Consider the following 20,658-nt stretch of genomic DNA (forward strand, 5'->3'; position numbering starts at 1 on the left):
GGCAACTGAGGCCTGCTTGGAACGTAAATTATTGTTGACTATGGTTAGGTACAAAGAAAATTAGCATACTTCTAGGCACAACGATAGTCAGCTTTCGAAGACCATTATGACGACTTAGAACTATTGCCTTTCTCAACTTGTCTAGACTATACCTATTGTGTGCAAGCTGTTTATCGGCCAGTCTCTAGAAATGTCTGCCAATCCCGTGGCAACATCCTCACACGTGAAGCCCATGTGCAGGCAGCAGTATTCCAAACATCCCCACCCGCGACTATGAGAGCTTGTTTCCTTGCTAAAAAGCGGCAGGGCCAAAGAAGGCTATGCAAAACATCGACGTTTCAGGGGCCGCTTGATGGGCTCAGATAAGCTTACATTAGCGCCGGAAGCACGACTCGTATTATTATCGTTCCTGAACTGCTGTACCTGCATCTCCGTAGTACCAGAGGAATGTAGGAAGATTGGCGATCAGTGTATAATGGATATAGTCCAGCCGTTGTCAAACCGTCCGTCGTCGTAAGCGAGTACGGCAATCTTTAAGTTCTTTCCCGTGTTACGAAGGCACTCGGCAGTAGGAAAGCTTAATCATGGGCTTGGCTGCATCTAATCTCTCGGCTGCAGATCCACTTTCGCTCAGAATGTCTGGTGTGCAGTGATTAGGCACTAGTATTCAAACTCATCTGAAAGTTCTATAGGTCTCGTCAGTCGGGCTACTCTTGGCCCTCAGTCGTTAGCCGCCTACTAAGGCAAATCTATAGATGGCACATGAGTAAGGTATGTGACTTAGCAGATAATCACTTTCTATGACGACTAACTTTGGAAAATAGCACATGTCGTTTGACCCCACGAGCCCCCTTTTTTTGGGTGGGGGGGGGGGGGTCTCTCGTTGGCGGATCGGATTTCCTTCCTGTGGCGACTTTGCTCCACAACTTTTAATACGGGTTTTCCAAACGTCGTAGCTGCTGACTCGTTTGACACCTTGGCGCACAAACTTGCAGCTGGAATGGGCAAATATTTCAGCGCTAGCAGTAACAATGTTTGAGCTGAAGCAACGGTTTTGTCTTAGCAGCACTTACGGGCATGCATTGGCTGTGAAAGCTCTCCTTCGCACGGTTTGGGACTGTGTCGAAGAATTAGCCACGTCCCTGATTGGCAAGAGGGTAGTGACAGTTGTTGTGATGGTTTTCTCGAGTCCAACCGTTGCGTTCTACGAGGTATTGTTCTTATCAAAGTCTGAGGTCATGCGAGATTCCAGCCTGATACGTTCAGTCACATTGCGCTGCAAATACTCAGCTGACGATCGAGTAGTAGAGATGAATAAACGAAAGCAAGTCCTTATCCGAACCAAGCTCCAAAGGCTCGATGCCGTCTGTCTGGTTTTCTGTTACTGCATCTGTGTGAGAAGAAGATAGTAGCGCATGTAAAGATCCTATGGGGTTATTAATCTACTACTAAATGTTACCTACAGCACGAGGCGAATGCACGAGAATTATATATTCTCCATCTATTGCAGACATTTGACGAATCGTGATCTTGTCCTCGGGAAGTTCATTCACGACCTGCTCACCTATGCCACATGCGACCGCGAATTGCATTTCAGAATTCAAGGATCGCTTGGCAACGGTAAGCATAGTGGAGGGCGAAGACCCCGCCGGGAACAGGCTTGTGAGGACTTGGCGGTTGACTAGTCGCGGGGTTGTGAATTAGCCTCTCTCTCTCTCTCTCGATGAGATCAAGTGGATTGTGGGGTTTATTCTTACATGGAAACTTTATCGAAGCTGATATGTTGGCCGTCGGTGTGGTGGTGTTGACAATCCATGAGTATGAGTTCAGGGATTGCGTACCCTCTGGCAAACTCGCTGGCTCCACTCCGTCCTTGAGATCAATGTTGATCTTCATGTTCTGCTGGGCGACTACAGAAAGTCGTAATCCATCAACGAATTCGACTTCTTGACGCCCACCTGCAGTGACGTTGGCAGTCCTTGTCGCGCCTTGACCGTACTGTACGAAAATATTGGTCGTATCAACGCTTTTTCGGCCCAGGAGGATGTACTCTCCATCAATTCTGGTCATCTTGATGATCCGAGTGTTGTTTTCGGATCTGTGGACGTTGCGAATTGTCTCATCAACGACCCAACTCATCTTATCGTCTGCCAGCTTGCCAACGTAGGTGTTGCTTTCCTGTATTCCCATCTGCCTCAACATATCAAGATCATATGGGACCTCGATCTTAGCGATGAGGTCCTGCGCGTTGTCGCTGGTCTGAATAGTATATGAATAGTTTTGCAGCGCAGTAAAGCCTTCGCCTGTGGATCCGGTCACGAACTGACCCCCAAGCGGCTGCAGGTTCTGATTGACCACGATGGTCCTGTTCTTGGGCGAGAATAAGTCGAGAGCTAGCCCATCCGCGAAGTCTTGATCAAATCTTTCCATCTATGATGCCGGTTAGCCACGAATACAGTCTAATATGTTTTCCAAGATCGTCTTGTACTTGCCCCCCCAGAAATCGGTATAATATCACCGAACGTCGGCAGTCGCTCTCTAACATTCTGAGCCGCAGCCACGACCGCCAAGAATGCAAGGGCGAAGAAAATCATTGTCTCGGACCTCGTCTCTCTCTCTCTCTCTCTTTTACTTTCTCTTACTCTTTATTCATGAAATGATAGAAAGTGGGCAAAGAAATATCTGTTGTACGGTGTATTCGTAGATTCTAACGGTCTGCCACCGGGGGGAGGGTTATTGGAACTACGTTACAAGATATAATATAGGTTAGGCCGTACATATCACAGAACAGCGGCTACTGGCTTGTGATGAGAAGGCATGGGCATGTGTTTCAATCTAGGTATCACTTCAAGGAACATGAAAGCTAGGAGGAGGCAGATTCTAGACAGATCTGTATACGTACCAGCTTTACTAGTATGCAAATGTAAGCCACCGGCCGTCACATTTGTTTCTAATGCAATCCTGCGTAAAAGATTGTATGAAAAACAACTTTAGAGCTGATATTATGGGCAGCATTTCTGAAACAGGCAGCCGTGAATAAAAACCCAGACAGGTACGCCCGGAAGTTACACTCACAGTATAGTTAGTCTAGGGGCGCAGTGTTTAAATCTTTTGAGAAAAGTAGGATTCGAGCGGTTTCGATTCACAGTTCCCGTCGACTTTGACTCGTTCATGCCAAATAAGAGAATTTCGAAACCCTCTAAGAGGCTCTAGGAGGGAAAGTGAAACCGGAGGTGGTCTGCTTCCTATCCGATGCATCTGGCGCGCTAATATCTTGAGAGTTTGTTTTAGCACGACAATTCGGTTCCACAAAAATAGCCAGTCAACTAATCTTAATGAAGATAGCTTTAGAGAATTTCGTCTGCTTAACCAGGACCGGTCTCTATCTCAAAAGTAGTCTAGGAAGTCTGGTCTATCGTTGGCAGTACCTGAGGAGTATTCGAACATATTGCCAGGTAATGTAATAGGACACTCCTTATACATATTCTTTTAGGTGGCCGACGTCTGACTTCATCTGACAAGCCAGCTTGATGCAACCAAGCCCTGTGATGAACGCCTAAAAGATCTCATGTTGACCTCGATCTCAATAATGATGGGATCGGTCTGTTAACCAATCGTGCAACACTGGTCCCCTCCGGGGGTGTGGGGGTTTCTTCCTTGCCAAAAAGGGTTGGGGACAGAAACGGAAAGAAACAGTAAATGGACGAATCACAAACGTCTGCTGTCGACCCAGCCCAGGTGTCTCAAAATGTGGAGGCTGTGCTGCGGTAAATTACCAGCATGGGGGTCCACTTATTTCTGCCATACCGCATATTTCGAACGACAAGCGGTACATCCGAAGTGAAAATAAATCTCGAGATCTGAAGTTTCGGTCATTAGCCTTCAACTGCGCTAGTAGTGAAAATAAGCTATGTTTGGTTTCGGCCAAGATAACACTTCTCGCCATAACTCCACAAAACCCTTGGCACCAGTTTCATATCAGAAACGTAAGTGGATCCGAAATTCTGTGCAAATATGCCCTTACCCATACGACCATACCGCTCATGTTTGGCCATTTGGGGTGCGTTCAAATCAGTGAATTACAGCTGAGGGCGGCATCAGACAGTTTAGGTAAGTAAGTTTGGAATGTATTAGCTACTTCCTTTGATAGCCTCGTCTATATTCGATACGGATGTGGCAGAAGCAGTATGGAAATGCGGACGCCCGAACCTTAAAGCACAGCCGTCCCGGTTAGAGTTTTGACTGTCCAGGGAAACGTTTGCTTTATCAGCCGTTCGGAATAGAGTTACTACCATCGGGTCCCTGAATATCTCAAGCCTCTATAATTGGTTGATGCTCATGGTCCTTTCTGTTTTGTTTCATCCTAAAGGGTTATTGAGGATAGTTATAAAACCTCAGGTTACCACTTTCTTTCATTTCTTCACTACCACGGCTGATGTTTCAGTATCCGCTACGAGAAATATGAATTCCAGCAAGAGAAGATCACCGCCACCCCCAAGGCTGGACTTCAGCTGTGTTTCAAAAGATTCTGAAGATTGCGACAAAGATGACACAAGCCTGACGACGGCCCCAACACCAACATCTCGTACCACCAGTTTGTCCATACCAACCGCAACGAGTGTTCGAATTATTAGGACAACACTGAATTCTAATACCTAGGAACATCTGAAAGTCCACGAACACGGACACCTACCACAACTACGCGACCACCGACACCTACTGTAGCTGTAACACCTATACGGCCGCCAACACCTACCGTGACCCTTACAACTGAGCGACCACCGACACCTACTGTAACTGTTACACCTACGCGACCATTAACACCCACAATAACCTTCACACAATCCCTTCCTCAGACGACAAGCTTTCTAGGTGCAAGTTCATCCGTATTGTCTACCAATACGCCACCTATAGACCAGGCGAATGTAAACACGAACGGGGTTTCAGACTCGGGCACGGTTGTCATTGGCGCCGCCGGGGGCTTAGGTAAGACCAGGGTTCTGCTCCGTGCAATGCACCGCTAATTACGCATCGACAGCTGGAATTTCAATACTTGTGACTGGAGCATTTGTCTTCTTGCGCCGAAGAAAGAAGAAGCGAATTCAAAAAGGTAATACACTTTTCCTTGTTTCAATCCCAATAAGTACTGAATGTCTAAGCAAAACGCCGCCAGACGGAGTGAGATTGGCCTGTTGCAAAACACAAGATACCATGGGATAACTGGGCTCCAAGTGGGACTTGGCACTAACACCAGGAGAGCTGCGGAGTTCGGAGTTTCGAAGATTTGTTCTCGAGGGGCCGTATGAGGAGTACTGCTATGAGACTCATGGCATAATACCAATTAGAAGAAAGAGTGGTAGGAGGGCGGATATGGTGAGAAGCCTTCTGATGCAGATTAATTTCACAGTGCAAAAGAGACTTAAATTTGGCTGGGGAAAAGGAAATCTGTGAGATGCAGCAAATAGGCGTAATAATTTGGTGGATTCTATGAGAGCAACCTGCCATCGCGCTGCTTGTAATTTTAAAGTGGTGAATGTCAATCGCAATGTATACCCAAGCTTCTGAACACTTGCTCATCACAAAGTATGCAATTCATTTACTTGCAGAAGCTTAATGGTTTTGCATCGGCCCTGTCGCCAAGTCATAGCTCGGGATGATCAGACTCCATTGGCCCTTGTAAACGTAAGCGCCTCACTGCCACCCCCCTCTAGAAGAGACAGGTCTACCCACGTGCGCGCACCGCGAGTCATACGGATCTGCTAGACACATGAGAGAACTCGATTTGCCGGAAGTTTCTTCATTTTAAACCCGTTTTCCAAGCGCAATTGCGGAGAAAGAGGCCTCTTCAACCCCCCCCCCCCCGGGGAAAATTGGAAACAAATAGGTGCACGTTAGTGAACGACCACTATTATACAGAGCACAAGCTTGTGATGGGTTAACATTGGACGCAACTAAGGCCCTATATCGCATCTCTAAGTTATAATCGCTGACCCATATGTTTGTTGATGAGAAATTCGTTTCAAAAGGAAAGCTTGATCGCTCTGGGATAGAATGCGTTATCAACTCGTTTGTTTCTGCTATGTAACTTACTCTGAGGGAATCTGTCTCGTGAAGTTTCCAAATGCAGTTCTTCGCAAGGCATCTTCAAAGATGGTAGTATATACACGAAATGAAATTAGGAATATTGTCCCATGTCACGAACAAAGCTATCAGTCCCCTCCTCCCATTGAGAGCCTGTAGAAGACCGGCAGTCTTAAAGTTGGTTTTAAACCAATAATACTGCCTCCCCTTGCCGCATTCTCTGATCCCAATGATTATCGTGATAGATTCAGAAATATGCTGCGCATATTGATTGACACCTCACAAGTTGGTAAGTTAGGCCCCGTTCCTTATCGCCTATACCAACTGTTCATCACACAGCACAGGCAGGTCCCGATCTCTAGCATAGCTATTGCTGCCGAGTCCAGCCCAAAATGCTTTATCCTTGCTACGGGGAGACCAAGCCCACCCAGCGCCGCGTCCTAAAGGAAGGTGGTAGTATCGAAAAGCTAAAAGTGGGGTAATAAGACCGATAGTAAAGCCAAACAGGATATCGAAACCATGATGCTGGTAATCGTACCACCTAGATGAGCTTATATACACTGCGGCGAAGAATGGAATTACCGTCGCGATAAGCAGATACAAGGGGGGAGCAGCAGCCTCTTTCCTAGCGCTGGGAATGTCCTTCGTGGGTGACACTGCCGTATGCTGGTCGCTCTCCTGTGACTCTAAGGGTATAGGCGAAGTGGACTGCCGGTAGCCTAAACGCGAAGGAAAGGCGGAGTGCGTAGTCTCATCTTTGGGGTAAGTGATAGGGTGAAGGAAAGGGACGAAAGCGCCAAGCTTAGAAGCCAAAAAGAGGGATAGGTATATCAAACCAGCAGCAGAAAATGAGCTGTGCCCCGATGGAAAACTGCGGAAGCCTTCATCAATAACGGATGAGTCGCTGTTCTGACAAATAGCAGCTGTTACAAGCCTCCCGTCGCTTGTAGGAGTCAAAACGCCACCAACGACGTAGTTGGCAATGTTCTCCAGATCGGGTTGGCATCGGGCCAGGAGGTTCGGGCGTGGTTTGCCGAAAAGGTTTTTCATGCTGCTGACGATAAACCAGGCAGAAACAAGTGACAACGCGAGGCCGAGCCAGCCCGCATGAAGCTCCCAGAGCCGTCTCTTCCATATCAAGCTTTGTGGCGTCCCTTTGGGTACCGTCGGTCCAGGAACAAAGAGGAAAGTCACAACGAAGATGATGACAATAGGTACTATAGCACTAACAATAGCGAGTACAGCCACGGATACAGTGTCGGGGTAAAGCGGAAAGCTGATGTTGCGGTCGTCTAGGCTGAATGCATGCTTGTTCGGAGTAATGTTGTTGATCGCGTACCCAACGAGCGCGACTGCGATCAACAAAAGCCAATCGACGATATATGAAGAAACCACTTTGATTGAAACCATTGCTGCCGTGTATATCGCTGATCGAGTGTTATTCAGGGTTTCGTCTTCATATTGATTAAATGACAGTGAGCGTCAAAAGAACCCCTGGTAGAACTTTTTGTAAAGGAGTTCGCCACCGGTCTAAACTCCTGACGTGGTAAAAAATGTGATTGCTTGTTAAGGTCAATTTGCTTTGGGAGGGGGGGGGGGGATTATTGTCTACTCAATTAAAAGAGAAGATCAAACGCTAAAAAGACGCCGCAGCTGAAAAAGCTTGTTTAGAATCGTCATCAGCCTAGCGTCCAGTGCTTTGCTTAAGTTGTCTTGGCATCATCTTGGGGGTGGGGTCCCGCGATCCTTGGAGACATTGGTAGGGGTGCCATGGGTTTGCAACAGGTACGGTGAACAAAGCTGGTAGTTCAGACAATCATTCATCTTAGAATTCCGAAAGAATCAATAATACTATGGCAGAAGCTGCGCGACAATGACGAGCTAGTCTGATGCGTTATAGTCGGGTTAAGCTAGGTCGTCTTTAGAAAGGTTGGTGGCGGCTTGCTTTCACTAGCCTTCCCAACCTGGATAGCGACCCGGCTTTGCTGTTCAAGTTCTTCTCGTCGCCGCCATCCTGCTGAGCTCGGTGCTCTCTCATACTCACGTCTTGGGTTGGCTCATTGATGTTGCCGTATTGTAGACTTCCATTTTGATGCTCTCTTCGGCCAGCGCTGTGGCGTATGCCGCGACTCTTTGCCTTTTGCTATGCTGAGTGTGTTGTGAGTGATGCCGAGGTCGGGTGCAATTTGAATCGTGTTGAAGGCTAGGGCGCCGATAGTTTGATCTTGCCGATTCTGATGGAACGGCCTAGTCTTCGTGCACTTGGTGCAGAGCAGTGCGTTCCATGGGATATCTGCTCACTTGTCTGGCTTCCTAGCGGAATCTGGCAGGCGAGGCGACTTGTGAGGGCCACGAGGCCGCCACGGTGTTTGTGTCGCAGGGGGGCATACGGCCAACATTAGAGCTATTCAATTATCCCTAAACATCAATACCAACGTTTTTCCAATACTGCTCAACCCGAGGTATTCCACCATCATAGCACACCTGCTTTGATAACGGATGACGTCTCAATAGACCTTCTTCTTGTTGTCCTGCTCCTTCTTGCTGTTCTGCTCGTTCTTGTCCTCTGATTCAAATCTGTTAGCATTTCACTTTTCTCCTAAATGAACGCAAGCCTCTTCAGGATGTCCTGACATATCCAGTCCCCTAACTTGCCGAGACAAGATGCTTAGGATCCAGTGTCTTATAGAACACCCAGAGAAAAATTCATAACTTGATCTTAGCACTTGCCCTGCTTCTTCTTTTTCTCCTCTGATTCCTTCGTCTTCTCCTTCTTAGCCTCTTCGGCCTTGGACTCGCTAGCCCTCAGAGTCAAGACATTCCTAGCAGCTAGCTCTCTAGCAGAGAGCCCAGTGCGCTTAACAATGTCACCGTAGTAGTACTGGACAGGTCAGTTCACACGATCGCCAAAGCTGATTGGAAAAAAGGGAAGCTTACACCTTCAATATCGTGTCTTTCGCTGTGGGCAATGACCTTGGCGCCACCATTATTGATAGGTGTTGCGATGATGTTATTTCCGAGGAAGATAGCGGTGAGGATGAGCTTGGAAATCATGGTAATGATTGGAAAACGAGCTGATAAGTCAGATTCTTGGACATTGGAGCGAATGTTGAAGAATGTGCTGGTGATTGATAATATTGAGCTGTTGAGTCCAATTTGTAGGTTTCCCCAGGAGGTGAATGGGGTTATATAGACACCGTAAAGTTCCGACTGCTTAAAAGTAAAGTTTCGTGATCCCGGGACAACCTTATCCGGCATTGGGACGAACACTTGATGGTTGGCCGCCTTGCCGAACAAATCCACTTTCGAAGTCTTATTCAAATATATTTGACTTTGGATGGTAGCTTGGCGATGGAGTGGAAGATGCAGGAGGAATATACAATTGCTTAGGCCGTTGCTGGGGCTGCTACGCGGTCAATCGACGACGAGTCCTCCGAATTACGACTCTTGAACTTAGTCATTTAATGCCAAAACCACCCATGCTCAATGCATTTCCTCGAGAGTGGATGAGCCAGAATAGCGTGTCGGCGACATAGACATAGAATGACATCCGACGGTTGGGTTACCCTCATGGGTTTAAGTCGTAACTGCACAAGGGGGGTGTAAGTATCGGTAGGCATGCAGGTCTGGGTAATCAAGGATTAGGCGGTACCAGGCTGTTGGTACGCCACAATGACCAATCACCACTCTTGTCGAATCAGCCAGTTTTAACCCCAATGATTGATATAATGAGTAAGACCCCAGGCGTTTGCTTCGGTCCATAGCACCGGGTAGCTGGGTCGTTCTCCGGGGTTTAAGCTTGGGGTTGAAGTTGCTGGAGGGCATATTTGATGAGCGCATAAGGTGCTTATATTGACTTGTTGTGTATCCACTTAAACTACGGAGCTTTAACACCCTAATATCTGGCCCCATATCCCGCAGTGGCTTTAAGGTGTAACCTATACACACAGTGACTAACCCCCGTTTATTTTAATAAAGAGAATAGACTTTCCTCGGGTCAATTCAATGGGGAAGCCCCAGCACTAGCGGAGACCTAATTCCACGCTCTCACATGCATGCCTTAGGCAAGCCAGAAGGAGCCCTCCTGCATGAAACTTGCCAAAGCTCTACTGAAATGGGCCCAGGTCATTTTAGCTCAGCAGTATAGTGAATTACTAGTAGCCCAACTCACCTTGTCGGTAAGGATCATTGAATTCTTACAGTATCAAGCGGATCGCTGTGGTAAATAATGTGCTTGCTCAAATTTGCTAAAACCGTGTGGTGCATCCTCACCAATCTAGAGGATGTCCGTGCCCAGTGATGGTATGAAAACTGAGGGGGTTGCGCGCAGTTATTGTACGCTCGTCCGATTAGTTGTATGCGCTTCTTCTCGTCCGGTCACAAATGGATTGTCGCGATTCATTTGGGCGCCTGGCCAGTTGGTCTAGGAGCTATTTGTCCATGATCTCGTGATGTAGCCATTGAGGTTCAACACCACCCTCCGTCCATCCCGTAATGGCTCAACTTGCCTTTTAAACATTCCTTTATACACCTCCTAAATCCGCCTTGTCTCTCTCGGTGCCCTCGGCTCATATCAGTAGGCTGACCGACAAGTGTGACCCCTGGCCTTCGGATCCTCCTTTTTACTGCGGAACAGATCTCGGGCTCATCCCTAGATACTCTTAAATTTGATACTTCCCACATGCGGTGGTGCGACTACAGCTTATCAAAAGTATGTCACGAAAGGCGTCGTCTGGCTAGATTATCAGAAGCAAGTCGTGTCGCTGCACTTGGAAGGCCATTTGCAGTTGATCCATTGACAAGCGGAGAGCGACTAAAGCACACAAGAGCAGAACGATTGACTACGAACAGACACTCTGTAGGCATCATTCTTTGACTTTATCTTTCTTACGTATTCAGACGCCAAACGCCTCCAGTGATAAAGTAGTAAACTCGATTTCAATTAATCTCATTAGTAGGACATTCAAAAACGAACCATATAATTTTCAACATCAACACTGTATATACTTTCAAACCTCTCCTATTCGTTACGTGCAGTGCTATTACATATGGCCCTGCCATTAGAGGATATCTGCCTTCGACTAGGAATCTCCCTTTCAGTACCCGTAACGACGATTGGCGCTGGATAATGATGTTGATAGTCGAGAAGGAGGAAGCAGTCTTTGACACCAGACCGGCGCCTCCGACTTTGGGAAGAACTCTTGAGCCTTGGTCGGCAGCAGTCTTGGTCAGCGGCAGCTTTGGTTGTATGCGATGAGGCGGTAATATTTCGATCGGATCGTACCGAAAGATCGCTACTTCCACCAATCGAGAAGCTAATTTATTTTTCACTTGACTATCGCCTGTTTTCCACGATTCGAACAGTTTGTAGGATCGTTTATGTCAATACGTGTCCATATCAAATGATCACAGCTCCCTCCATCCGAGTATGCAAAACATTCTCCATTCCCTCCTATACACTGATACTATTGAGAACCCCTGTACTCTCGTCTGAACATTCAAGCAAGTTTCTCGATCAGTCTCTCATTTGGTCTATGCGGCTTCACCGCTTAATTCGTCGAAGGACCGTGCACAAACATCGTGAGAACTTTTTCCAACTCTGGGGAATCATGACAAGTGCTGCAAACTGCAAGTAAGTTTGAGAATTGACCAAAAACGTCAAACTGCCTTCCAGTCAAGCTCTGTCACGAGAAACGGCATTCGAGCGCATCATGGCACCAAAATACATGGAGAGGCCGCGGCTTTGCAGGTGTTGATTGAAGGTAGGTAGACATTCACATGTTTGAGACCCAGGCACTGATTTGTTGGCTAATATACGACAATTATACCAGCATGTGCATCCACATATTATCACAGCCAAGTGCCAGGATGGACAGGTGTATGCTAGCGTCGTGCAGGTCTGTGAGGTTGATGGCAAAAAACAGCACCAAATTTTGCCACAGGGTGAGCCGGGTCATCCATATTGGGGTTTCAGGAGTTCGCTCCAAAGCATCTCCCACAAATCTCAAGCGCTTTTAGGGGAAAAACTCGACCTTAGAGCCTTTGAAGAATCTGATAGCAAACGTTGATAAACATGTTCTTTACGAGATTCACCTCTAGCGGGATTGGTTGAAAATTGGCCGGCCTTGAAGAGGTAAAGAAATGTTCTTTCAATATCTACATACTATATGCTGTCATGCCACCAGGCAAAGGCTTTACTGTTCACGTATGATAGCGAGGTGTGTTAATCCGTTATAGAGTCGTTGCCACTTTTCTCGTCAATCATTATACACGCCTTAAAGTCATCCAACCCTTGTGGTACTGATGCGGAGAAGAGTCCCTCGGCAGATGTCTTTGTCTTCCGCGTGATTGGGCTTTCGTCTCCCTCAATCAGAAGTGAGGCCGCGTGTATTCTTCCTGCACAAACTCGAGTCCTCGATTCTTCTTCATTTTCAATTATTGTGTGCGGGAGCTGGAGCGCCTTGACTACCTCTAGATTCCAAAAATTAAGGAAGTGGATATCGACGTCAAAGGACGATGATGGTCGGATCCCGCCATCATAAAATCAGCTAGAAACTGTCACGTATTCACCACCACTGGAGTTTCCTCTAAGTTGAGTACTATAAAGGTACTGTATGAGCCACAAGTGGCCTGGCTAAACCCAGAATTCGTTCGTTCATGTTGAGGAAGTGAGCCAGCTGTAGAGCTCCGGTCCTAAATAAGCTGTTACACCCCTTTTATCGATAAACAATGCCCACCTAATCCTAGTAATGAAGTGAACCATGAAGCTAAGTAACCAAAGAGTGGTAGCTGAGTCTGAGGATCCCCGATCGTTCTCTAGCTCTACCTACTGAGAGTAGAGCGCATCGGGAGCTTGCTTTATGAATGGGGTGTCCATAATTGCGAATGATGACATGTCGATGCACACGGTTTGCTAGTGCAGTGCTTACCGGTTTGGTAGGAGAGGTTGAGCAGGAGCGCTTGCCAGGCGGCATAGGGGCGCCAGTCTGACTAGATGATCGCTTCACGCCGGCGATACTACTGCTCCGACCCTGTCGTACAGCTGAACTTGGTGACACCACTGACCGCTCTGGTCGGTAGTTTTTAGCTCGTCTGATGTCCAGATCTTTCCGAACATTGACTTCAATATCGTCGACCTCGTCGCCAACGCGAAAAGTCTCGTGATGATAATATCTGGCGACATTGATCACATGCTTCTGATTCGCCTCACGGAGCAGCTCACCTTCTTCATCACGTTCCTCGTATTGCCAGGAGTCCTTGACAACTAGCGGTGTCTGTGGCTCTCCTTCGCGATGGGCTTTCCAGCAAGTCGTCGCACGACCCGCAATACAACGTGCGCGGTTCATCACCTTATCGATGATAAGTGGTTCCATCGAATCGTTTCGTTCAATCTCGATGAACCGCTGCCCATTTTCTGTCTTGGCTGTCGGATCGAACCCGAGTTCCTCTTCATTCATCTAAAGAAAGCCGAGAATCGTGGATACGAACCGCAGTCCGTCGTTGTTGATGTCGAATTGCTCTGATGCATTCGTCGTTCCCTTGAAGTTCTTGAAGTAGATCTGGTCAAGTATGGCTTTGCTCGGGTTGGCAGCACAGCCAGCCGCATCGGTGCCGTAGCAGCTCTGAATCTGGACGCCGTAGTCACAGCCATCTACCGTCGCTCCATCCCATGTGACGTTTGTCACTGATGAAGTTCCACGGCCGCCCTCGTAAACTTTGATTCCTGCTGCCTTGCCGCAATTGATCATCGTTACATCTTTGACGTAAATGTCTTTGTCAAGTGAGCCGACGACAAGCTGATATCGATATTTCCACTTTCCAATTCCCAGTTTTGACGTCACACGTACAGTGCTGTCACACATACACAAGTGGTGCCACTCCTTCTACGCTTTCAAGTATGTCTTGATTAAGTGTGGAGGCTGCTTAAACAAGTAAATTTAAACAGTGCGTCCACGGTCTGCCTTCTTTGCCACTGCTTGCCGTGAAGATTTCAAGGTTGTTAACTCTGGAGTTCGTAAATAAGTGTTTTCATCGCCTGGAAACCCAAGGAACCAGGCATGCCAAGGCTTGCACCTACGTTAGCGTGCTTGCTGCCGCCAAACTGCAAGTGAGTGGATATGCTCGCGAGAATTGATATCCGTGCATGGCATCTGGCTATCTGTGCATGGCGTCGGCTGAGATCAGCTGACGTGCAGCTGCCACCTGAAAATTCCACTGCAAATGGCGCTGCAAATGGCGGTTGTTCATCAGCTGGTTTAGCTGCAGTCAATGGTCGAAATGGATCCTCTTGAAATGACCTAATCTAGCACCCATTTATCGTAGATGTTCTTGGTAAACCGATATGCTGCCCACTTCTCCCTGCCATCCAACTACGTACATCGTCCAATTCTGTACATCAAATGCCAAGACTCAAAGATGGTAAGCGATGACATGCTTTAAGAGATACTTGGTTAATCTTGGCGCTGTCCGAAAGTGGCCGGCCCATGTCAAAAAGCGGCCATTATTCTCAGCCAATAAAACAGCTTAGGTCATGGACCTGATCTTTTCTTCAAGCGACCTCGTGGATCGCGACTCACGACTCAGCTGTGGCGTAGACTATGGCTGACGTGATCCCCAAGCCAACTCAAGAAACAACCCACCATCATGTTGAGCAAAGCAGTCGGGGCACCGCTGCACCTGAGGGCACAAATAGTGTCGTGAACATGACATCCACCAAACTAAAAGCCACCGTCAAGAAGAAGATTACCGGCACCGGTCTGCCTGCCCTAATCAACTAGTGCAATTTCTGTACGTACTGGATCGGGCCGGACCACAGTATCAACAAGCCGACACTATAACTGAACAACATGATTGAACTTCTCCATCTGTGTCAAAATCTCTTCGCATTGCTGCTTGAAAGGCTGCAGCATAGGGCCAACTTCGTCCAGATACCTCTGAAGATCAATTCTTTCCTTGAAGTTCAGATACCTACACACAACGACCAACTCCTCCATGAGATATTGTACGTCATCGGCATTATAAGCGTTGAGTCGACCGATCATGATAATCCACAGCAAGACACTCAAGTGAGAGCGTGTTGATGTCTCAGCATGCCTAGAGGGAGAAATTGACTTGAGAGCGCCGATCAGTCTGATCACCAGACCCTTGATGTTTAACGGAGGCATTAACTTCAGGACCTGATCGATATACAGGAACACTGCCAGGCGAAAGGCTTCTTGAAGGCCGGTAGAATTGAGCAATTCGGGTTCGAGGCATGGCTGAGGTGAAAGCAGTTGATACTCCAGCAGGTAAATGGCGTCGCTGAGTGCCAGTTGATTGACAACTCCATAAGGATCCGAGAATCTCACTGCTGTAAGAATCCTCAGAACGTGAAGCATTCCGTGCATTGACCACTTTGAATATGAATTATTGTATGCCTTGAGGAAGCAGAAGTCATTTTGGGATAACGATGGAAACGCTTCGAGGGTGATGGAGAAATCCACATGTGGCCGTACGAGTGGAAATCGAGGTGAGCAGCCCCAAGTGGTGGCGTGAAATAGATCTATCCTGGAGAATAATTAGGCTCATTATCTTTCGTGGGAATGTTTTGTGATTTGAGTGCCGACATACATGCTCAGTGTCCTTCTCAGTCGGGGTGGGAGCTTATCCAACCCGCCACGAGCGTGAACTATTTGCTGGAGCCCGTTCATATGCAAAGTGGAATGCTTACTCGTTCCTGCTAGGATCTATCTTATGTAAGCATCTAGTTCGGAGGTGGTTGGATAGACGAACATTGTGGACCACAAGAAGCCCAACTGCCGCAATAGTTTCATCAGTCGACCGTAGAGTACAGTTGCTCAATCGTCGGGACACAAGGCTCAAGGTTTGTTGGCAATGAAAGAGGTCCTTCGCTCCAGTATCATAATACACAGAGGTAATAGATGAGCTCGCGTGGAAAATAACGTCGTCATTTCCGGCAAGACCCACGAGGTCGTAGAACAGGTGCTGCATATCTACAGCTTGACCGATAACTGGATTCAGGTTAGCAGTGACGGTATCAGTTGACTCGTCAGAGATGAAGAAAGGTGACTACCTACAGTGCTGGGCCGTAGTCTGGATCTTCAACTTTGTTATCACGGGTGAGGAAGCAGGGGAATACTGGGGTTGGCACCGCATACTCCTGGAATATCTATGAGAGGCGTGATAGGCGTCATCAGGAACATTGAAGTTGGCGACGGAATTTACAGTCGTCTCAGGAACCACACTTGTAGTATTAAACTCCAGATATTCGTCGTTGGACTTGCATCCAGAATATGAAGCAGCTTGGCGACGGACTCTTTTCAGTGGTTTCCGAGACGAAAGAGCGAATCGTGACTTCCCAGCCACCAAGCCACTGTTTAATGTAGGTACAGAAGACGAATCTGTTTGATTGGGAGTCGCTTGAATTCCTGCCAGTGCTTTCCGAGATCGGTATGCATTGGACTTGACAAGCTTCCGGATCGCATCGTCGTTAGCTGCACGAGACGGGTCACCGTCAAGGGTGATGAACCTCAAGAGGGGGCCTTCAATGCTTGCTTCTGTGCTCCAATCAGCTGCTTATACTACGTCTATGGTGGAGAGGGCTCAGTCAAATGCATCGGAAGACTGATAGTCCCGTCTGGCCCACACGTAAAGCATCAGGCAACTTACTTGGCTTCTCCATTCGAAGCGTTAGTTTCTGCTGAATGATCTATAGTTGATGTCTCCCATCAACATCAAAAGCTTGCCGTATCTCGTTGGGGATCTTAGTGTGAAAATTGGTTCGGCGTGAAAATGCAATATATCCGAGGCTGAGTCATGCCGGGATTGAGTTTGAGCCTCCGCTTAGCTGCCTAGCGCCTCTAATAAGAATTACCCAATTCGGACAGTCACTAATTCCCTGACATTCCATTTCTAGAGATTCTTAATTATACTTTCTGTAGTGACATAAACAGCCGATAGATATCTTGAGAACAGCAGTGGCACCGTCGTCTATCAAGCACTAGCGATGCAATCCTTGTTCGTCCATATGTGGCACAAGTGCTCGATCCACCTCCGACGTCTGGTCTTTTCTGCTTTCTCTCTTTTTGATATTTCTCTGGACCTTCTAAATACCAATCGACCTTTTTTTAATAATTGAAAGAGATTCATTGATTGAATTGGACCGCTCCATTTTACAATGAACAGTCTGGTCAAATGGCGACCTCGCTACTTGGAGGCTCGCTTTATATGCCGCACTCCGATATCTCGAACGATGAGAATTGCAAGCCAGAATTGGGTTCATTATCTTCCAAATTCTAACACGACGAGACTCAGTGCCGCAGGCAAGGAGAGACGAGAGGTGGCACTCGCTAGTGAAGACAAACCTGGAGGAGCTTTGCAATACGTATTGTAAGAAGCGTGCTCATTCCTCTGCTTGTCAGTGAAGGCGATGTATCAACTAATATGTATCTGACCAGATCGAAGGCTGATGCTCTCGCCGCCTGGGCCCGGAATGGTTCCATGCATCCCATGACTTTTGGACTCGCCTGCTGTGCTGTTGAAATGATGCATTGTTCCACACCTCGATACGATCAAGACCGACTCGGTATCATCTTCCGTGCCTCTCCCCGACAATCGGATGTCATGATCGTGGCTGGGACTGTGACAAACAAGATGGCTCCAGCACTACGGCAGGTGTATGACCAAATGCCTGAGCCGAGATGGGTGATCAGTATGGGAAGTTGTGCCAATGGAGGTGGATACTATCATTACAGTTACTCGGTTGTGAGGGGATGCGATAGAATTGTTCCTGTGGATATATATGTTCCTGGTTGTAAGTTATTGCTGTCTTGTGGACCACAGAATGAAATGCTGACTGGTGACAGGCCCACCAACATCTGAGGCATTGCTGTATGGAATATTTCAGCTCCAAAAGAAGGTCCGGCGGACAAAAATCACTCGAATGTGGTACCGCAAATAGTGGTCAATATTTTTGCTCTCGCAAGTTTTGACCGCCTGGCCCTGCATCCCCTTTGTATATTCTATAGAGTAGTACGGTCCTTCATGGTAGTGATCGTGCTTGCCGCCATGTTTTCTCCTCCACAGCGAGTTACGGAGGTCTGATTGTCATACAGCTTCTAATCCCCAAACGACTAATTGGGGAAGGGAGATAAGCTTGGCTCTATGAGCTCGGAGCATGGCTCGGCACTTTTCAACTAGCGCAATGCCAAAATGCCACAAGTGATGCTTGTAGCGTTTACGATGCAGCAGGAATTATGTACTCACCTAGAGGGAACAACCTGTTTCAGTTGCAATCTGCTCCCATACAAGGCATACTTCCTCTATTACAACATATGCTTCGTCTACTTATATTGTGTGCTTCCGCCGGCAATGCCGTTAGAATTGTTCCGCCCGGCTTCCCTTTGGCCGGGCTGCGCAAGATCGAATACGGCTGCACGAGAGAAGAAGCAAGTTCTGGTGCGAGATCCAAGCTAGTCCCGTGTCTGTAGCCGGACTATCGGGTATCCATCCCATGGACTAGCAGCCCTCCTAATCAGTGCCGAGTTTTGCTTATTTCACTCAGAAAGGGTGTTTCTTTACCTTCGAACAGGGGTCCCCAGACGCCCTGAACGGCCCGAGCGCTGACTGTGAATCCCTCCCACTCCTCTACCACGGCCCCACCTCGGCTCCGAGAGCTTGTTCTGGACCGCCAGCTGAGGAACACCCTGCATCTAATCCGCAACCTCTGACATTCGCAACAGCTATAGATAGAGGATGCGGCTTTGAGTAGTGCATTGGCGCTCTTTAGCCGCCAAGACCTGCCCCAGTGTTGAGAACTGGTGGTTTCGGTCTGGCAGGTGGAGCTCGCCCAGCAAGCCTAATATAAGTAGCACTCCCGTTGACCGAGCTATCCTTCGGGCAAGACTGTGGCATCCATCCAGTGCTCGTCAAAGCTGAATAGTGTGCGAGTCCGCCATCGTCTTGTTCGTCCCGACATTTACGTCCGACCACCCCATGTTTACAAGTTGCAGGTAAGTCACCTTCAGTTTCATCTGAAATTTTCTGACGGCATCGCAATGGGCATCCGTCATGTTAAGCTGAATCAGCCTCAGAACCACGAGGGTTAGAATGCGAAAAGCAAAACTCGTAAGCCACATGGCATTATTTCTCAAAGTGGCGCATGATATCGGATCATAAGCGCCCAAGATCTGCTCAGCTGGCCTAGGTTTTGGAGGAGCTTAGGTCCTCCAGAGTGCATGGGGTGCTCTCCGTACACTGTGGACATCTATAGTCATCCATATTGCCACATTATAACAATCTACTCTTCTTTCTTATAACGTATATTGAAAATATAAAACTTAAGGATAAGAAATTACACAGGGTGTTTCTCGGCGTGAGAAATCCTAGTAAGGCGACAGGCACAGTCAGTCAAGTTTCGAGATTCAATTTGCCCAGAAAGTGCGAGTTTCAATTAGGTGACCCGGAACACCATCCTAAAATTCGAGCCAATCATGTGATTTCGAAAGTGTAGACCACATAGGAAGATTTTAGCTACGATAGACAACATGCATCAGTCATCATGATTAACGTGTTCGGTCAGATAATAGTTAAGATCCCCCATTCCAAGTTTGCTCCCAATTCTTCTCGACGACACAGGTTTTTCAGTGGCTGGTCTGGTGCCCTTGTCCCATAGTGCGTCGCCAAAACAATTTCCAAGGACGGGCAGCGGCATAACCCGACGCTAACTACCACTACCGAAACTGGCAATATTGCTACGATAGGGAATGCTTCTCCACGAAGGTGCCGATTCCCAATCGGCACGGCGGGCTATACTAGACGGCTTGCAAATGCATTCCCTTTTCAATTTAACATAATCGATGTATCACTAATGAATATATTTAGAAAGAATAAAGGTCCAGGAAGTAGCATGTCTCATAACAATGTCCCACGCTCCGAAATTCTAGAAGATCGAATGTTTGCGATTTTCTCGACGAAACACTCTAATATGCGGGAACCTGCGTTTGGCAACATTTTGAAATTTGCAAATCCTCTGGAAATGTCTGAGAATAAGGATGACCTGGCTGGTTCGATAGCACAAGAATGCATAGACGGTGCATCACTACTCGTTAGGCACGACAAGGGGTGCGATCAATCGGGGAAGCAATCAGAAAAAGCACGGTTATATTGTTTAATTTTGCGCTTGCTATCGTATTAGAGGCGCTATCGTTTTGTTTTCTTTCCGGGAATGTCAGCCAGCATAATCAGCAACTTTTGTAGGTGGTAAGCTTATACCAATGTTAGAAGATATTATTTAGTACTGAATTCTACCAGAACGCATAAATCAAATTAGGTCATACCTAGTACGCTCGGCATTATAATATCGCTTCATAATACTAATGTACTAGGCTTTATTACTTAGCTAACTTCGGACCCGTGGTAGTTAAGTTCAACCTGTAATTTCTAAAGCTGTTATAGGGTCAGGGATATACTATACCGTTTAGTAAGACTATCTAACATACAGGAGATATCCCATAGCTTACGAGCATAACATGACAAGTTAAGCACCAAACATTAAGAAATATGTAACGATCACCTACC

At 47.4% G+C, this 20,658-nt stretch overlaps 8 protein-coding genes across 8 annotated transcripts; 2 read left to right on the forward strand and 6 right to left on the reverse strand.

Annotated features, from left to right (window-relative positions):
- Positions 1 to 1,842: 1,842 nt before the first annotated feature.
- Positions 1,843 to 2,430, reverse strand: BKA67DRAFT_491306 (uncharacterized protein; the record flags this gene model as incomplete). Its single annotated transcript, XM_046096980.1, has 1 exon — positions 1,843 to 2,430. A coding segment is annotated over one exon (588 nt), but the record flags the coding sequence as incomplete, so codon positions are not given.
- A 1,404-nt stretch (positions 2,431 to 3,834) lies between these two features.
- BKA67DRAFT_217414 (uncharacterized protein) lies at positions 3,835 to 5,134 on the forward strand. The gene is made up of 4 exons (XM_046095541.1): positions 3,835 to 3,986; positions 4,102 to 4,110; positions 4,445 to 4,594; positions 4,660 to 5,134. Exons 1-4 carry the CDS (start codon positions 3,911 to 3,913, stop codon positions 5,022 to 5,024), a joined length of 600 nt encoding a protein of 199 aa, XP_045962805.1. The 5' UTR covers positions 3,835 to 3,910; the 3' UTR covers positions 5,025 to 5,134.
- Positions 5,135 to 5,946: 812 nt separating this feature from the next.
- On the reverse strand, positions 5,947 to 7,668 carry BKA67DRAFT_558454 (PAP2 superfamily-domain-containing protein). Its single transcript, XM_046102320.1, has one exon. The coding sequence runs from the start codon at positions 7,489 to 7,491 to the stop codon at positions 6,397 to 6,399; it is 1,095 nt and encodes a 364-aa protein (XP_045962806.1). The 5' UTR covers positions 7,492 to 7,668; the 3' UTR covers positions 5,947 to 6,396.
- Positions 7,669 to 8,800: 1,132 nt separating this feature from the next.
- Positions 8,801 to 9,339, reverse strand: BKA67DRAFT_656757 (uncharacterized protein; the record flags this gene model as incomplete). Its single annotated transcript, XM_046107000.1, has 2 exons — positions 8,801 to 8,962; positions 9,019 to 9,339. The coding sequence occupies 2 exons, from the start codon at positions 9,337 to 9,339 to the stop codon at positions 8,801 to 8,803; spliced, it is 483 nt and encodes a 160-aa protein (XP_045962807.1).
- A 3,509-nt stretch (positions 9,340 to 12,848) lies between these two features.
- BKA67DRAFT_513733 (uncharacterized protein) lies at positions 12,849 to 13,538 on the reverse strand (the record flags this gene model as incomplete). Its single annotated transcript, XM_046097595.1, has 1 exon — positions 12,849 to 13,538. The coding sequence occupies one exon, from the start codon at positions 13,536 to 13,538 to the stop codon at positions 12,849 to 12,851; it is 690 nt and encodes a 229-aa protein (XP_045962808.1).
- Positions 13,539 to 13,943, reverse strand: BKA67DRAFT_512659 (uncharacterized protein; the record flags this gene model as incomplete). Its single annotated transcript, XM_046097493.1, has 1 exon — positions 13,539 to 13,943. One exon carries the CDS (start codon positions 13,941 to 13,943, stop codon positions 13,539 to 13,541), a length of 405 nt encoding a protein of 134 aa, XP_045962809.1.
- Positions 13,944 to 14,885: 942 nt separating this feature from the next.
- On the reverse strand, positions 14,886 to 16,838 carry BKA67DRAFT_217447 (uncharacterized protein). Its single transcript, XM_046095542.1, has 5 exons — positions 16,750 to 16,838; positions 16,158 to 16,637; positions 15,853 to 16,091; positions 15,691 to 15,806; positions 14,886 to 15,627 (listed from the first exon to the last, which is right to left on the reverse strand). The coding sequence occupies exons 1-5, from the start codon at positions 16,760 to 16,762 to the stop codon at positions 14,913 to 14,915; spliced, it is 1,563 nt and encodes a 520-aa protein (XP_045962810.1). The 5' UTR covers positions 16,763 to 16,838; the 3' UTR covers positions 14,886 to 14,912.
- Positions 16,839 to 17,039: 201 nt separating this feature from the next.
- BKA67DRAFT_602126 (uncharacterized protein) lies at positions 17,040 to 18,192 on the forward strand. Its single transcript, XM_046105334.1, has 3 exons — positions 17,040 to 17,469; positions 17,538 to 17,893; positions 17,946 to 18,192. The coding sequence occupies exons 1-3, from the start codon at positions 17,258 to 17,260 to the stop codon at positions 18,038 to 18,040; spliced, it is 663 nt and encodes a 220-aa protein (XP_045962811.1). The 5' UTR covers positions 17,040 to 17,257; the 3' UTR covers positions 18,041 to 18,192.
- The last annotated feature ends 2,466 nt before the right edge of the window (positions 18,193 to 20,658 follow it).

This window comes from Truncatella angustata (assembly GCF_020726525.1).
Source record: "Truncatella angustata strain MPI-SDFR-AT-0073 chromosome Unknown BKA67scaffold_2, whole genome shotgun sequence".
Lineage (NCBI taxonomy): Eukaryota > Fungi > Ascomycota > Sordariomycetes > Amphisphaeriales > Sporocadaceae > Truncatella > Truncatella angustata.

Bases quoted from the DNA above. Each gene is read 5' to 3' on its own strand.
- BKA67DRAFT_217414 (XM_046095541.1), top strand. From the start codon at position 3,911: ATGTTTGGTTTCGGCCAAGATAACACTTCTCGCCATAACTCCACAAAA. The intron at 4,595-4,659 runs GTTTGTCCATAC...TCTAATACCTAG, and splicing joins ACCAACATCTCGTACCACCA to GAACATCTGAAAGTCCACGA.
- BKA67DRAFT_558454 (XM_046102320.1), bottom strand. From the start codon at position 7,491: ATGGTTTCAATCAAAGTGGTTTCTTCATATATCGTCGATTGGCTTTTG.
- BKA67DRAFT_217447 (XM_046095542.1), bottom strand. The intron at 15,807-15,852 runs GTTCGTCTATCC...TACATAAGATAG, and splicing joins GGCTTCTTGTGGTCCACAAT to ATCCTAGCAGGAACGAGTAA. The intron at 15,628-15,690 runs GTATGTCGGCAC...ATTATTCTCCAG, and splicing joins CTGAGAAGGACACTGAGCAT to GATAGATCTATTTCACGCCA.
- BKA67DRAFT_602126 (XM_046105334.1), top strand. From the start codon at position 17,258: ATGAACAGTCTGGTCAAATGGCGACCTCGCTACTTGGAGGCTCGCTTT. The intron at 17,470-17,537 runs GTAAGAAGCGTG...GTATCTGACCAG, and splicing joins GGAGCTTTGCAATACGTATT to ATCGAAGGCTGATGCTCTCG. The intron at 17,894-17,945 runs GTAAGTTATTGC...GACTGGTGACAG, and splicing joins GGATATATATGTTCCTGGTT to GCCCACCAACATCTGAGGCA.